Source organism: Phascolarctos cinereus, unplaced genomic scaffold, assembly GCF_003287225.1.
Source record: "Phascolarctos cinereus isolate Bilbo 61053 unplaced genomic scaffold, phaCin_HiC Scaffold_7;HRSCAF=346, whole genome shotgun sequence".
Taxonomy (NCBI): domain Eukaryota; kingdom Metazoa; phylum Chordata; class Mammalia; order Diprotodontia; family Phascolarctidae; genus Phascolarctos; species Phascolarctos cinereus.
The window spans coordinates 11397452-11414967 of record NW_027556180.1 but is presented as its reverse complement, the minus strand read 5'-3'; the positions used below and the strand labels follow the sequence as shown (position 1 = coordinate 11414967).

Here is a 17516-nt window from a genome sequence, read left to right as displayed (position 1 = left end):
TGTTTGCTTCTGATTATCCCCTCCCCCAATCTGCCCTTCCTTCTATCATCCCCCGCCCCCATGCTTGTCCCCTTCTCCCCTATTTTCCTGTAGGGTAACACAGATCTCCAAACCCAATTGAGTGTGTATGTTATTCCCTCATTAAGCCAAATCCGATGACAGTAAGATTCACTCATTCCCTCTTACCTCGACCTTCTTCCCCTCCACTGTAAAAGCTTTTTCTTGCCTCTTTTATGTGAGATAATTTACCCTATTCTACTTCTCCCTTTATCCTTCTCCCAGTACAATCCTCTCTCACCCCTTAATTTTATTTTTCAGATACCATCCCTCCATATTCAACTCACCCTGGTGCCCTCTCTCTCTCTCTCTCTCTCTCTCTCTCTCTCTCTCTCTCTCTCTCTCTCTCTCCATGTATATATTATATATAATATATATATTTACATACATACAATTTTTTTCCCTCCAACTACCCTAACACTGAGGAAGGTCTCATGAGTTACAAATATCATCTTTCCATGTAGGAATGTAAACAGTTCAACTTTTTGTGGGTTCTGCTGCTCTAGAATTTGTTTGGAGTCATTTTTTTTACAGGCATTTGGAGGGATTTAGGGGAGAGCTCAAGCAAGTCACTGCTTTTATTCTGCCATCTTCTGTGCCATTTTTCAATTGATCTTATTTGCAATTAATTGATTTTGTCCTGTAATTGCCTAAGCCATGGTTCTTTGTATCTGAACTTAATGTAGAAATTCAGCTAGAAACAACAGCACTTCTAGGGCCTGTATCCCAAAGAGATCATAAAAACAGGAAATGGACCCAAAATATTTATAGCAGCTCTTATTGTGGTGGTAAAGAATTGGAAATTGAGGGGATGCCCATCAACTGGGGAATGGCTAAATAAGTTGTGGTATATGAATGTAATGAAATACTATTGCGCTATAAGAAATGATGAGCAGGTGGGCAGCTAGGTGGCACAGTGGATAGAGCTCCAGCCTTGGAGTCAGGAGGACCTGAGTTCAAATCTGGCCTCAGACACATAACACTTACTAGCTGTGTGACCCTGGGCAAGTCACTTTACCCCATTGCCTAGCCAAAAGAAAAAAAAAAGCAAAACAAAACCAAAACAAAACAAAAAGAAATGATGAGCAGGCAGACTTCAGAAAAACCTGGAAAGATTTATATGAACTGATTCTGAGTGAAATGAGCAGAACCAGGAGAACATTGTACACAGTAACAGTCACACTGTGTGATGACTGACTTTGATAGACTTGGCTGTTCTCAGCAATGCAAGGATCTAAGACAACTCCAAAAGACTCACAAGGGAAAATGCTATCCACATCCAGAGAAAGAACAATGGAGACTGAATGCAGATGGAAATATACTATTTGCTCTCCTTTTCCTTTGCTGTTTTGTTCTATTGCTTCATTTTCATGGTTCCTCCCATTAGTTCTAATTGTTCTTTACATCATTACTAAGGGGAAAATATGCTTAATATGAATGTATAAGTAGAGCCTACATCAGATTGTATGCCGTCTTGGGAGGGGGAGGGAGAGGAAAGAGAAGGGGAGAAAATTTAAAACTCAAAATCTTATGGAAGTAAATGTCGAAAATTAAAAATAAACAAATTATTATTAAAAATAAATAAATAATATAACGGAATTTTAAAAAAAGAAATTCAGCTGGCCTATGATGGGTTAAGTTCAGAAACGTTGTTCTGCTAACTTTGGGGGATGTGGCTATCCTTCAAGGGGGTCTGGTGTGCTCCCAAAGAAGTCTGGGCCAGCACACACACACACACACATACAACACACACACACACACACACACACACACACACACACGCATACATACATGGAGAGAGGGACTGACACCACTAGGAAAAGCAACCCGACTTTGTCCCAGAGGGACAATCTCCCAGAGCATTAGCAGAAACGAGGAAGGCAGCATTGCAAGGGGCCCCAAGCAGATAAACACCCTGCAGCACCCATCTAAAAGGAGCTGAAGAAAGCTAAAGGAAAGGAAAAGCAGGCAACCTAGAATTGCCTGAAAGTTCCAGCCTTGCTGATTCCAGCCCAACACAAGGTAATCTGCCAAAACCTTAGGCCTCCAATTGCCAACATAAGAGTCCCCAGCACACAAAGCCAGTGACCAAGACCTAGGCTCCCAACACAAGAAGCTTGGGTCAGTGCCCTCTGTTCCCCAGCAGGAGAGCTCAATCTCTTTAAAGGCCAGGGAATAAAGAAACACCATGAGTAAAAAGAAACGTACCACAGATTCATATTACAAGAAGAGTGAAGATCAAGACAGAAATTCTGAAGAGGACACCATTGTCAACAAACCCACATCTGTACCATCAAAAGGGAATATGAACTGGTCTGAAGCCCAAAAAGCCTTCTTAGAAGAGCTCAAGAAGGATTTTAAAAGTCTAATGAGAGAGGTAGAAGAGTCCTTAAAAAATACAATTGGCCAGCTGCAGAAGGAAGTACAAAAACTAACAGAAGAAAACAATCTGTTAAAAACTAGAATTGGACAAATGGAAACTAATGACTCTATGAGAGAGCAAGAATCAGTCAAACAGAAACAAAAAAATGAAAAAATAGATGAAAACGTAAAATATCTCATCGATAAAACAACCAACCTGGAAAATCGATCCAGGAGAGGCAATTTAAAAATCATTGGACTACCTGAAAATCATGATGAAAAAAAGAGCCTGGACAGTATCTTTCAGGAAATCATAAAGGAAAACTGCCCTGAAGTCCTAGAACCAGAAGCTAAAATAACCATAGAAAGAATCCACTGCTCACCACCTGAAAGAGATCCCAAATTGACAATGCCAAGGAATATAATAGCAAAATTCCAAAATTACCAGATGAAAGAGAAGGCGCTGAAAGCAGCCAGAAAGAAACAATTTAAATACTATGGAACCACAGTCAGGATTATACAGGACCTTGCAGCTTCTACATTAAAAGACCGCAGGGCGTGGAACATGACATTCCATAAGGCAAAGGAGCTTGGATTGCAGGCAAGGATCAACTACCCTGCAAAAATGAGCATGATTTTTCAAGGGAGGAGATGGATATTCAACGAAATAGGGTTCTTCCAAACCTTCCTCATAAAAAGACCAGAGCTCAACAAAAAATTTGATCTTCAAGTACAGGACTCAAGAAGGACTTAAAAAGGTAAATGGGACAGAAAGATACAAAATGTTGTTAATAACGGTGGACCATTTACATCCCTACAAGGGAAGATGACAGTTGCATTCTCTTGAGAACTGTATTGTTATTACACCACGATAAAGGAGTATACATAAAGGGGGTGGATATTAGTTGACTTTGATGTAATGATAAAAAAAAATCTAACCAAATGGGTTAAATGGATCCAAGTTAAGTGGATTAGTCTGATCTTAGAAAATGTACTGAGAAAGGAGGAGGCAGACAAGGGTAAATTACATTACAGGAAAAGACAGAAAATCCTATTACAGCAGAGGGAAAGAAGGGGGGGGGGTTTGAGCATTGTTTGAACCTTACTCTCATCAGGTTTGGCTCAAGAAGGGAATAACATAATCAGTTAGGTATAGAAATCTAACTTGCCCTATAGGCAGTAGGAGGGAAAAGGGGAAAGAAAAGGAAAAGGGATAATTGAAGGGAGGAGAGACTGAAGGAGGCGGTGGTTAAAAGCAAAACACTAGTGAGGGGGAGAAAGGAGTAAGGAGAAAGAAAAGCATAAACAAGGGGGAAAAGGATGGAGAAAAAGACACAGACAGTAATCATAACTGTGAAAGTTGAATCACTATCTTTTTTTTTCTCTTCTGTTGAGTTTTGTTTCCTCTTTCTGATGGTTCCTCCCATTGGTTTTAATTTTTACTTACAACTTTACTAACGTGAAAATACGTTTAACAGGAATGTATATATATAGTCTATATGAGATTGCGTGCCATCCTGGGGAGGGTGGTGGGGAGGAAGGGGGAGAAAAATTTTAAACTCAAAAGCATATGGAAGTGATTGTTGATAAATCAGAATAAATTAATAACATTTTTTAAAAATGGAAAAAAAAAGTCTGGGCCCCTGTCTTGAAGGAGGACTAAAACAATGAAGACTTCTTAGTCTTGGGGGAAAGGAGAGGGTCGTTGGTAGCCCCTCACTACCAAACTTTCAACCAATCACACTGTTCCCCGTGCCTCAGCTATGTAAGCAGTCATGTTGTCCTCAATCCCATGATGTGACCTATGCAGCTCTCTTCTTTGTTCTGTCCTTGCCAAAACCTATAAAAGAAAACTGTCTCCCTCGTTCAGGGAGCTGAGATCCTATTTATTAGTAAATTTACATTTTACTAATAAATTGATCATGCTCAGAACTTTGTCCCTCAGTTTACTTTATTTTAACTGTTACACTTTATTCTAGGAATTCTGGTTGGACTTGTGTCCAAGATGCATTTTTCTTTGAGGTTTTGCTTGTAAATGTTTTTGAGTCGTTCTCTTCTTTTGGGTTTGTGTCTTTTTTTTTTTTGGCTCAGCAATGAGGTTAAGTGATTTGCCCAGGGTCACACAGTTGGGTTTGTGTCTTGAGCTTCCCTGTCCCCATGACAGCTCTTTTTGGTAGGATTCTTTTTTTTTTACTCACTCTTCCAGTCAACTTGTTGACCGTGGACGTCATATTCACACTAGACGCTGAACACTTCCAGCAGGAAGGTCTAGCCTGAGTTTCTGCCCTCTTACATACTTGCGCTGCTTTCACAGCTCAGGCTGGGGTCTGCAAGCTTTCAATGCTCTCAAAGTGATGTGATCTGGAGTGATGAGCTCTGCAAGAAGTTCCAAATCCAGGTTGGTCCCGAGCTGGGAGTTCCAACAGACAGATGATGGTCTCAGCCACTATTAGCCCACTGAGAGGCTCCTGAGGCTTCAGAACGACCCCCCCTCGCTCTGGGACTCCTGCCCTGCTTCTCCAGGCTGGAGGCTAGAGCTACGTCCTTGATCTGTTCCCGAGACCAACCACACAACTGCTCAATAAACAGGCAGGGCCTATCAGCAAACACTTCTTTCCACAGTCCCTTTACACAGATCCCTCCCCTCACTCTGACCCAGAACTGTGTAAATGGCCCCAGTGCCTGCACCCTGTGCTAGGTCAGGGATCCTCTGGGATCTCTGCCAGCCCTGGAGCTCTGTCTCAGCTCTCTCATGTGGCATGCTCCTGGCCTGACCCTGTCCCCAGGGTCCACATACTTCTCTGACTCCCAAAGTCTCCATAGATTGGAAAAACAACTCACTGTGACTTTTTCCTGGGTTTCTCGATCAGAATTCGTTGTGGATCTTTGTGGAGAAGGTTTGGTAGAGAAATTGAGCTTCATTACTTCCTGCTACTCCACCGTATTGTTATTGTTGAATCATTTTTCAGTTGTATCTAACTCTTTGTGACCCCATTTGGGGTTTTCTTGGCAAAAATACTGGAGTGGTTTGTCATTTTCTTCTCCAGCTCATTTTTACAGATAGGGAAACCGAGGCAAACAGGGTTCAGCGACTTGCCCTGGGTCACACAGCTATTAAGTGTCTGAGACCAGCCTTGAACTCAGGTCTTCCTGACTCCAGGCCTGGCACTCCATCCACTGTGCCACCTAGCTACCGTCTTGACTACCTCCCAGTGACCTCTTACTTGCCAGATCTAATGTCCTTTTCTCAATCATCATCTTTGATTTCTCTTAACCATCCTTTTCTCCTTAATCCATCCTCATCTCAGGGTCTCTCTTGTTTCTTGTCCTATCTATCTGACTGTTCCTCAGTCTCTTTTGCTTGTTCTTTCTCTAAATCATGCCCATTGACCACGGCTGTCCCCCAAGGCTCTGACCTGGGACCCCTTTTCCTTCTCCCTCTATACTATCAGGGTTGGTGATATCATCAGCAACCATGAGTTCAACTATCATCTCGACGTAAATGATTCTAGGATCTCTTTATCCAGCCCTAACCATTTTCTTGCCCCTCCAGTCTTACATCTCCAACTGCTCCTTGGACATCTCAAACACAGACATTTTAAACTCATTATATCTGAAACTGAAGTCACTGTCTTTCCCCAAAAACCACCACCAGCCTCAGCTTCCAGGGAAGATGCCATCTTCAAGCTCTCTCTCTCTCTCACGTGTCCCACATGTGTGATGTGGACAAGGCCACATCTCTACCATCTGTACTCTTCCCTCCTCGCACACAGCCACCACACCACCTACACCTGAAGGTGAAGGCCTTCACTACTGGAGAAGCCTTCTGGCTGCTCTCTCGGCCTCATCTCTCTTCCCCCGACCCACCTTCCACTCAGCAGCCAAAGCAGCCTTCCTAAGGCGTGGGGAGGACCCCCCAGAATCCCACTGACTTCCCCGCAAGACTGCTTGCATTTGCCCTGCCTCTATCTTGTGTCTACATGGCTGTTGGCAGGCCATCTCCTCCATTAGAATGGGAGCTCCTGGAGATAGGGGCTGTTTGCCTGTCTTGTATTCTCAATGTTTGGCACACATTTGATAATGGCTGGTCAATCACTAAACATTTATCAAGCACTTACTCTGTGCCAGGCACTATGGCAAGCCCTGGGAACACAAAAAGGCCCAGACTGTGCCTGCCAGTCCACACGTGCGCTCAGACCCTCTTAATACAGGACACTGAAATCAACAAGGAGCCCAGCTCACACTCAGGTCCAGTTTCTGTGGTCCCAACAAAATACCCGAATGCACACCCAGCTCCTAAAGCCTCTGGGATGCCTGAACCGAGTTCCTTCTTCACAGCCCAGTTTCTGGCCAGGCTTTGGATGGCCAGCCTGGGAAGAGAGGAAGCTAACAGAAGACTAGGACTGGCCTCCAGGCAGGTTTCTGGAGGAGCTGTAGCAGCAGACAAGGAAAGAGGAAGGGGAAAGCAGCCTCACTCACAGCAGCACCACAACCTCGGCAGTTGCAATTCCCATACGTGGGAGCAGGAGAAGCAAGGGCCAGATGGGCAGACAGGGAGGGGTGGAGCTCTGCTTGTTACTATGGGCCACTAGCCCAGGAGCTGGAGAGCTGAGAGGGGCTGCTGATGCTGTCTCCACCCCTGCCTCACTGCCCTTCAATTGTGAGGCATTGTTTTCATTTTGTCCAAGACTCCATTTAATGGATTTAATATTATCTAGTTGGCCCAGTCCTTTTTTCAGCATGAGAACACACACACGTTCTCTGGGAGTCACCTGCCAGTCACCCAGCCTAGCTGGGATATCATCCCAAGGAGTTTTCTCTCCCTAGATGGAGGCATAAGCTTCCTTCTGAGCACAAAATTACGACAGACCGAGGTGATTTTTCATAAATCTGCCTCAAGGACACAAACCAAGTAACCAAGGGTTACAGTGATATGTTTCCTTTTTCTCCCCAAACTTAACAAGCACCAATATTTCAATATACAAAGATCATAAAAAGAAGGCACATGAAACTGAAAAGTTCTTCCATAATTGAATTCTCTTTTTCTCGAAAACATATTGTTTTTTTAAATAATGAATAAAAACATATAATAGAAAATTAAAAGAACAGGTGAAATCAAAAGTTTCTAATTAACAAGTGTACAACTTCCCCAAGAGATAATTACCCGTTAGTGACTTCTTACTGTTACAGAGTCTGGTAAAGCCATTCTTCCTGCTCAGATGCTGGAAAACCCTGGGAAAGTGTCTGCTCAGCTCTAAGCCATCTTCTTCAAACGGAATCTCCACATTCTCCAATAAGGACAATCCCCTTGGTGTACACACAAAACCATCTTCCAGGAAAATCTTCAAGGACATCTGAAGACCTGAAGCAGATCACCTACTTGTCACCCCTAAGAAATCACCTAGAAAAAGAAAAGGAAAATTCATTCAACTCTATTAATTATTACCATCAAAAAGTCTTTATCAAGTGCCTGACCGCCCATAGTTATATATTGAGCACTGCACAAAAATAACCAGGCATGAAGAATCACGATTCATCACCATCTTTTTTATCATCATCTTGATTTCACTGGTATTGGGAAGCCCCAGCGGGAAGACTCCTTCTACCAGACCAGGTCAGCAGCTGTCCCAGAACTGATCATCTTAGAAAGCTGCCCAAAACACTGAGGCACTCAGCCATCGGCTCTCTATCTACCATTTGCCACACCTCCCAGACGCTTATGATAGAAAAATTATAGATTTAAACTAGATATACAGTGTTCTATTAGCTCCTTGGGACAAGCAATAATTTTGATAGTTTTATTTTGTGATAGTAAAGACCATGTGCATAGATAGTCCAAATATCAGGCTGACTAAGAATGCCTGACCTCGACCAGATGAAACCCAATTAAGTCAGTTTCCCATCTTTAATGAGTCAAGAATACTAAGGGAATCAATGAAAAGTGAAGGAAGGTGGCCTCGAAGGAATACTACAAAGTGGTAATCATCAAAACAATCTGGTACTGGATAAAAAAAAAATAGATTAATCTATGGAACAGATTAGGCACATAACACACGGAAGTAAATGACCGTAGTAACCCAATGTGGATAAACCCTAAGACATAAACTTTTGGGGCAAGAACTCATTATTCAACAAAACGTGGTGGGGAAACTGGCAAGCAGTCTAGCAGAAACTAGGCATAGACCAACACTTTATACTGTACACCACAATAAACTCAAAATGGGTCCATGATTTAGATATAAAGGGTGACATCAAAAGCAAATTAGGGGAGCATGGAAATTTTTACCTGTCAGATCTATGGATAAGGGAAGAATTCACGACCAAACCAGAGATAGAGAAGATCACACGAGGCAGAACAGATCGCTTTGAGTACGTTAAATTTAAAAGGCTTTGCACAAGTGAAACCAATACAGCCAAAGTTAGAAGGAAAGCTAGAAACTGGGGACATTTCACAGCAAGTTTCTCAGATAAAGGCCTCATTTCTCAAGGATGTTGGGAAACTGAGTCAAATTTATAAAAACAACAGCCATTCCCCAATTGACAAGTGGTCAAAGGATATAAATGGGCACTTTTCAGAGGAAGAAATCAAAGCTATTAATAGCCACATAAAAAATGCTCCAAAATGCTTATAATTAGAGAAATGTAAATTAATAAATACCACCTCACTCCTACATCAGATTGGCTAACATGACAGAAAAGGAAAATGGCAAACGCTGGGAGCTGGGGTAGAGGGTAGAAAAATAAGGACATTATTGCACTGCTGGTGGAATTGTGATCCAACCATTCAGGAGAACAATTTGGAACTATGGCCAAAGGGCTATAAAACTACGCATACCCTCTGACCTTGCTATCAGGCTGGTACCCCAAAGAGAACAAAAAAAGAGGGAAAAGACCTATTTGAACATAAATACTTAGAGCAGCTCTTTCTGCAGTGGCAAAGAATTGGAAACTGAGGGGATACCTACCAATTGAGGAATGGCTGCACAAGCTGTGGTATATGATTGTGATGGAATAGTATTGTTCTATAAGAAATGACAAGCAGGAAGGTTTCAAAAACGCCTGGGAGGACTCAGATAAACTCATGAAGTGAGCAGAACCAGAAGAGCATTGTACACAGGAACACCAATATATCGATGATCAACCGTGAAAGACATAACTACTCTAATCAGTGCAATTATCTAAGACGATTCCAAAGGATTCATGATGAAAAACACTGTCCTCCCTCAGAAAGACAACTGACGGACTTCGGGTGTAGACTGAAGCGTATTGCTTTTGACTTCATTTTGGCTAATGCAAAAATATCTTCTGTGATGTCACATGCGTAACAGGTATCATTTTTCTTGCCTTCTCAGTGGGCCGGGGAGTGGCTGGAAGAAGGGAGAGAATTAGAAACTGAAAATATTTTTTAAAGAAAATCAGTTGGCTATAATCCAGGCTAAAGTTCAAGAAACGGGCTGTTCATCAAAGGTACAATGTGCTAAAAGTATGACTTCATCATGAAGAATTAAAGAATACGTTCAGACTTCCAGCCAAGATAGCTGTCTAAACAAGACTAACCACCCAGCTTCCACATCCTCTACTCCAGGAAAAACCTGAAATTTGCACCAGACCAAAAATAATCAAAAAATCCAATGAGAAGCCACAGTGACTTCTTCCATAACTGCAAAAGAAGTTGGCCAGAAGACCCAGGCAAAGGGAAAGAAGGCTGCCATCAACAGCAGCCCCAACACAGGCAGCAAAAGTAGAGTTTGCCCCTCCTGTACCCAAAAGATCCAAGGGTGTCAGAAAACTTTGGACCTTGGAAGCCCTGGGAGAAGCAGAGACCATAAAGCAGAGCAGCAGTGCTCAAACACAGATAGTGGAGGCCCAGGGGCTCCAAGGTCCCTAGAGCAAAGTGCTAGGGAGGACGGGAAGAAACAGCACTTATTTAATACTTACTACGTGCCAGGCCTGTGCTAAGCACTCTACAAATATAATTCCATTTTCCCCCTCACAATAACCCAAGAAGTCAGTGCTATTATCATCCCTATTTTTGAGGCAGAAAGAGGTAGAGTCACATTGCGAGGAAGTCTCTGAAGCCACATTTGAATTCAGGACTTCCTGACTTTGTGTCCAACACTCTAACTACTGAATACTAACTGTGCTCTGAAATCTTAAAGATCCAGGGTGGGGCTCAGGAGGTGTAAGTCAGAGAAGGAATCCAAGGGTCCCAGAGCCAGACCAAGCAGGGCAGGCCACCCATCCAAAGGGAGGCCTCATTCAGGAACTAAATTTGGAGAGATGAGATAAAGAAAGCACTAACAGTAAAAAAGCATTATTGTAGATCTGGAGATCCTGAAAAAGAAGCAGTAGCTCCATGAACACCTAGCAGAAATGAAGCAAGAGATGAAAAATGCAGCAACAGCTCCAGAGGAAGGAACTAGAAGGAGGATAAACAGATTAACAGAAGAAGTGATAATGCTTACTAAAGTAACAGACTCCCTTCAAACTAGACTAGACCAAAGAAATCAATTTCACTCCATGAGACAGCAAGAAATGTTACAACAAAATAAAAAGATTGAAAAAATAGGAGAAAATGTAAAACAGATAAAAAACAGTTGACTTGGAAAACAGGGCAAGGAGAAATAAATTAAGAATTATTGGATTCCATGAAATGATATTTTAATAGGCACTGTGTTTTAAGAAATCATAAATGAAAAATGAAGGCAAAGTGAAGATATAAAGAATCCACCGATCACTTCCAGAAACCCAGAAAGAGAAATCACAGTAACATCCCAGCAAAGACCAAGATCGCCTACATCACAGAAACAAATCCTGCAATCAATCAGAAAGGAATAGCTCAACACCAAGGGGCCGATCCAGATCACCCAATATCGGACAGCTTCCGTGGTAAGGGAGAGGAGATCTCGGAACGCCACATTCCAAAAGGCAAACTAAAACCGACCTCACCTGCTATGCTGAGTGCGATCACACAGGAGAAAAATAAAGTGGAGCTTTAATGGAATAGGGGACTCTCAAGCTTTGCTGATGAAAAGATCGGAGATCAATAGGAACTCTGAAACATAAACACAAGATCCAAGAGAAGCCTGGAGAGGTAAATCCATCTGAGTTGTCAGAAGGGCCTGTATGATGCTGCAGTGCTAACATTCGGACAGAGAGATAAACAAGTCTCCCTTCAGAATCCTAACATCGGCAAAGGATCTCTAGGGACTTACGTTACTAGAAGAAATGTGAGCCAAGCCAAATAAACTACGTGATCCTGAAAGCAAACAACTGGGATCTCAGGGCACCGCCAACCGCAACACAAGAATGTCAGGAAATATTATTATCACGCTCCAAGAAACGACCAAAGAGACCATTTCAGAGAATCCTGGGCAGCATGAACTGATGCAGACCACAGTGAGAAACAAATGAAAGAATAAGGCATTTATTCAGCACTTACTGTGTACAAAGCCCTGTACTAAACACTGGGGACACAAAAAAGTCAGAGCTCCCATTCTAATGGGGGACAAAACACCTGTGGAAGGTTTCAGCTGCACATTAAACAGAAAGGTCCCATGGTCCCTAGGCGGGGCAGCAGCAAAGCAGATGGTAATAATGTCTCTTCCCTAATGTCATTTCTACTGACAGAATCACATCAGTTTCTTGATGTTAAAGCATTTGACAAGGCCAAGGACTTTGGCGGCAAGAATTTTCCTTTCTGGGTCTTCAGGGGCTGTAGCACCAGCCAGACCCAGCTGTATCTCCCCAGGATTTGCTTCCTAAGATGACAGCTAGGGCAGCATGTTGGAAGCAATGTTATTCCAAGAGCACTTCAGTTCAGCACCTGGACTGTCTCCATCAGGGTCTGAGGGAAGGTTGGGGTAAGAAGGGTGGTGGTGGTGGTCTGATTTTCCTGAAATCGACTGCCTCCCATCTCTCCCTCAGGGGTCCTGCAGCTTCGGCTTGGCTGGCTCATCTCTGAGGCCTTGTGGGCAGCAGGGGGGAGTAAGGAGAGAGAACCAGGAGAAGAGTTTCTACAAAGATACCAACACTGTAAAGAAAAACAATTACAGGGGCAGCTAGGTGGCACAGTGGATAGAGCACAGGCTCTGGAGTCAGGAGGACCCGTGTTCAAATCCAGCCCCAGACACATAACACTCACTAGCTATGTGACCCGAGGCAAGTCATTTCACTGATTGCCTTGCAAAAAAAAGAGAGAGAGAAAAAAAAACAATTGTGAAAGATTTAAGACCCTGCATGAATGCAATGAGGCACCACATCTCCAGCGACTCTTTGGTGACACATTACTCACCTCCTGACAGAGAGGTAACAGGGACAGGCACCTCTGGCCACGGCAATTGTACAGAGTTGTTTTGCTTGGGATCTCATCTGTTACAAAGGTTTTGGCTTTGGCTTTGTTTTTGTTTTTTCCTGTCTCAGTTTGTAATGGGAGGTGAAGGTTGTAATAGCAATGCCAAAAAGACATGCTATTAAACCATTTTTTCAATGCACAGGGGAGAGAAGGAAGTACGGACAAACGGGGTAGTTTTGAAAGCAACACTTTATTAATATGCTTTCATTAAAGCACGGATTTTGGGGGCAGCTAGTTGGTGCAGTGGATAGAGCACTGGCCTTGGATTCAGGAGGACCTGAGTTCAAATCTGGCCTCAGATATGTATCACTTATTAGCTGTGTGACCCCGGGCAAGTCACTTAACCCCATTGCCTAGCCAAAGAAAAAAAAAAACAAAGCACAGATTTTGATACTCAATGCTTTTCATCCAAAGGCTAGTGAACAACATGTTTCAGGAATAAGGAATGAAGGTGGGAAGAAGCCTTAGAGTAGGAAGGCACTGGCACGGGGAATCACATCACCCAAAATCAAGCAGTCAGCCGATGAACACTGATTAAGCACCAACCGCGTGCCAGGCCGGACGGTCCTTGCCTTCGGGGAGCTTACCATCTAACAGGAGCAACAGCAAACAAATATGTATGAACCAGCTCTGCGCAGGATCAACAGAAAATAATTAACAGAGGGAAGCCGCTATCCCCCCGAGCCAGACTCGACTGGCCGTAGGAATGACGCGCTGCCCCAACTCGTTTGTGTCCTGGGAAAGGAAGCACTCTACAGGACGCAGGCCGGCTCAGTGCCCACTCAGTTGTGGCAGACTGAGGAGAAGAAAGAAGAGACGTTTACAATTGTGTTGTTCCTGGGCACTTCCCAGCAAACGCCTTCTATTTTAACAGACACAAAAGAAGAACAAGTTACTGTTGAGGGAGCCATTTCTGAATCAACAATCCACATGCAAATATAGAAATCAGCCAGCGGCTGGTGAAAAGGGTAGAAATGGGGGAAAAAAAGCACAGTGCACAAAGAAACAGCTCTAACACTGACCCATTTAAGCAAGTTTTGATGCCAAAAAATGGCAAATGAATGGAGGAAAGGATAGGTACCACCGACAATGATTCTGCACAGAAATTTAAAAGATAGAAACCAAATGCCTACAACCAGATCAAAAGAGCCTGAAAAGCACCTTCGTCCAAAAAGAGCTGGTTTATCTTTCTGAGCAGAGAGATGTGGCAGCAGGAGGGGGATCTCCTGTTGTACCAAACAGCTCAGGAGGAGGTCGAGAGCAAAGGAATCACGGGGACAACCCGGGCTGAGGGCTGCCAGGACTTTGTGCTGAGAATGCCTGTTTGGGTACAGGCTGACCTAGACCAGGGGTGGGGAACCTGCAGAACAAGTCCTTTTATGAAGGTGATTTGTTCTGTGAAGTTTGGATTCGAAGGGCCGAGCTTGAGGACCTAGAGGGCCCTGTGTGGCCTCGAGGCCACGGGTTCCCCAGCCCTGGTCTAGACTGTCTGCTCCAACTCTAAGATCGTGTGATTGTCCCACGCCCAGCAGGAGGAGGCACCCGATGAGCAGGTGAAGGATCTGGACGTGTACCTCCACCTTGGAGGAAGGAGAGTGCCCAGGGGAAAACGCAGCTGTCTTCAACAGGGCTTCAAAGCAGGCTCCAGATGGCAACGGGTTTGGGGCGCCGCAGAGGGGACGCTCACACAGCTTCAGGGTCAACTAGAACGAGGGCCCCTGGGGGGTGTCCAACTGTGAGTCAAAGTCCTCACTGCCCAGGGCTCTAGGAAAGACTCCTGGAGTCAGAGGAGACCCGGCCCAACCTCACACCCAAGCCCACTGGCCACTCAACCCCCCACGTCTAGGCTTCCTCAGGACACAGGTGCTGTGGGCTCCTTATTCTTCTTCTTCACTAAGACCATCCTTGCAGAGCTAGCTGGTCACAGCCCAAGGTACCGTTGGTACAGTAGGCAGCAGAGGCAGCCCAGGTCGCAGGGCACCCCAGCTTCCCGAGGGACCCCAGCAAGGCACCTCCCTGGGCCCGCAGGGCTGGCGACCCAGGGCACCTTCTGTTCTTCATCCTCTGACCAGCTGGCCAGCTGCAGGCACTCTCATTCACACACCCCTATGCACAAGTGCACACACACATTCATACACTCACACATCTATGCACATGTGCACAGACACGCGTACAGACTCACATGCACTCCCACTCCCTATGCACACGTGCACACACCTATGCACCCATGTGTGCACACCATGCCCCTATGCACGGGTGCATACACTCACAGCGCACATACTCACAGACCCCTACGTACGCGCGCACACACGCGCACACACACACACACACACACACACACACACACACACACACACACGGGCTATTCTTCCCAGGCCCGCCAAGGTCGCCCCACCACAAGGGCTTCACAAACCCAGGATTCCGTTTGGTCCCAAAGACCACCCCATTTTACAGGCGAGGACACTGAGGCTCGAGGCGGCGTCCCTGGCCGGGGGGAGCCAGCTAGTCGGGCGGCTGGGGCTGGGCCTCTCCGTGCCTCAGTTTCCCCCAGAACCTCACGGTTCCCGTTCCGGCCGGCCGCCCCCGCCCGGGCCTCGGCCGAGGGGTCTCACGGAGCCGCCTCCCCGCCGGGGGCCCCGCTCGGGCCGGGAGCTGCCTCGCTCTCCCCGGACGCACAGCGGGTCCCGGCGGAGCCCTGAGGCTCCCCCACCCCCACCCCGGCTCCGAGGCCTGGAATCGAGGCCTACCTGAGGGCAGGGCCGGCGGCGGCAACAGCCTAGGGCAGGACGGAGCGACCGGCCGACTGTGGGCTCCAAGCGCGGACCCCCCCCAAGAGGCGGGCCGCTTCGCGCCTTCTCGGCCCGCGGGCCAATCACGGGCCGGGGCTCGGGCGCCGGCGGAGCCCGACAGAGGGAGCCCGCCAATCGCGTTCCCCGAGAGGGCGGGATTCGAGGACTCCGAAGGAAGAGGCGCGCACTAACGGTTGCTAGGGACGCAAGGGGTCCGAGCTACGGTAGCCGGCGGGGGCCAAAAGCAGGGGCGTTCCCGCGAGCTGTTCAACGGCGGGCGCCTGTGGGAGTTCCCAGTCCGGGAGATTCCCGGACAGCTGCGGGACTTTTCGGCAGATGGAGGCAGGCTTCCGTGCCCAGAACCTGCGCCCGCAGTGTTCTCGGTCCTTCTTGTCGCCTTCACGCCTCCTCCACGCAGCGCTCCCTGATCTCCCCTGTCCGGAGCTGAAAACTACTCACATATTCGGAGGCTCTCGTTTGGAATCTCTGCCCCGATCCCTCTCTCCCGTTAGTTATCCATCCTTATGGGTGTGTGATCCGTCACTCCGGGAGAAGGTAAGCTCCTCCGGGCCCGGGGCTGGATCTTGTGCCCAGCCCAGGGCCTAGCGAGAGGGAGGTGCTTAATCAACTAATAGTTAACACGATAGACACAGCTGAGGTAACACCCTTCTTAGGCTCTCCATCTACCTGAAGCTGAGGTCCCCCCTGAGGCAGGTGAGTCTGGACGACCCAGCATCTCAAGAGGCCTAGAACCCTGTAGGATTCCCAGATCTGGAACTGGAAAGGACCTCAGTGACTCGCCCAAGGTCACACAAATAGCCTAGAGAGGGAGGATTCAAGCACAGATGCTCCGGGTCCAAAGCATCGCTCTTTCTGCCACACTGCAAGGAGAAAGGTTAGTCGATAAGCACCTGCTATGCACCACGCATAGTGCTAAGTCCTGGGGATGCGAAGAAAGGCAAATGACAGTCCCTGCTTCCAAGGAGCTTGAAGCCTAATTCGGGAGAAAACACACAAACGAGCTGTAGACGGAATAAGTTAGAGATAATCACCCATCAAATGAAGAAGATCCGTGAGGCTTCCTGTAGAAGGTGGACTTTCAGCTGGGACTTGAAGGAAGCCAGGAAGGCAGAAGGTGTAGTGAGGAGGAGAGCCTTCCAGGCGTGGTGGGGACGGCCAGTGAAAAAGGTCTACAGCCAAGAGATGGCGCGGGTCTTGTTTGTGAGACAGCAAGAAGGCCAATGCCACCAGACTGGGGTGGGGTGGGGGTGTAAGGTGTAGTAAGACTGGAAAGGGAGGGGGGGGGCTAGATCAGGAAGGACTTTGAACACCAAAGAAAAGCCAGTTCAATTATACTGAATTCAATGAAGTGCCTATTCTATGTTGGGCTCTGAAGGGGAGGAGGAGGAGGAGGGGGAGGAAGAAAGAAACAAAGAAAGGAAAAGAAGGTTCCTGCCCCCAAATAGTTCCCACGGAAGGGAGGAGCCAAGAGGAGACCCTGGACTTCACCTCAAAACACAGCAGAACCCTGACCCTTCTTGACACTCCAATACTCCTGTCTTGAGAGGCCGCCAGAGAAGTGTGGACCTACTCAATGGCTCCGCCTCCTTAGGGATGGAGAGGGCCCGGAAGCCAGTACATTTCGGGATTTCCTGGATTATCTGTGAACACTCCAAAGAGAAATCGTTACATCTCCCTCCTCCTCCTGAAAACAGGGCTGCTTAAGCCTCGGAGAAAGCAGCCGCGGAGGAGAGGCGTGAATGCGCGTTGGAAGGGACAGACGCAGGAGGCATCGGACGTGTTGGCCGAGCGCAGAGGGCTGAGCCAGGAGTCCCGGGGGCACCGCAGAGGATGCCAGGAGGAAGCACCCGACCATTGCACGGACTGCGCCGCGGAGCCGGCTGCCTCCTGCCGAGGCCACATCAGCATCCTCGTCCTCTTCCTGTTCTGGACGC

General features: G+C 46.6%; 1 protein-coding gene across 6 annotated transcripts in view; it reads right to left on the bottom strand.

Annotated features, from left to right (window-relative positions):
• PASK (PAS domain containing serine/threonine kinase) overlaps positions 1 to 17515 on the bottom strand; it is a 65284-nt gene extending 47769 nt beyond the window's left edge. For 2 of the 6 annotated variants that reach the window (XM_078147435.1, XM_020988995.2), the window contains exons 1-2: positions 15520 to 16883; positions 7583 to 7819 (exon numbers count right to left, since the gene is read on the bottom strand). In XM_078147435.1, coding sequence (XP_078003561.1) covers positions 7583 to 7772 — 190 coding nt within the window. In that variant the 5' untranslated portion in view covers positions 7773 to 7819; positions 15520 to 16883. Of the gene's footprint in view, positions 1 to 7582; positions 7820 to 15519; positions 16884 to 17070 lie in introns of those variants that run through there. The other 4 variants (XM_020988991.2, XM_020988993.2, XM_020988994.2 and 1 more) reach the window with 4 other exon arrangements.
• Position 17516: the final 1 nt, after the last annotated feature.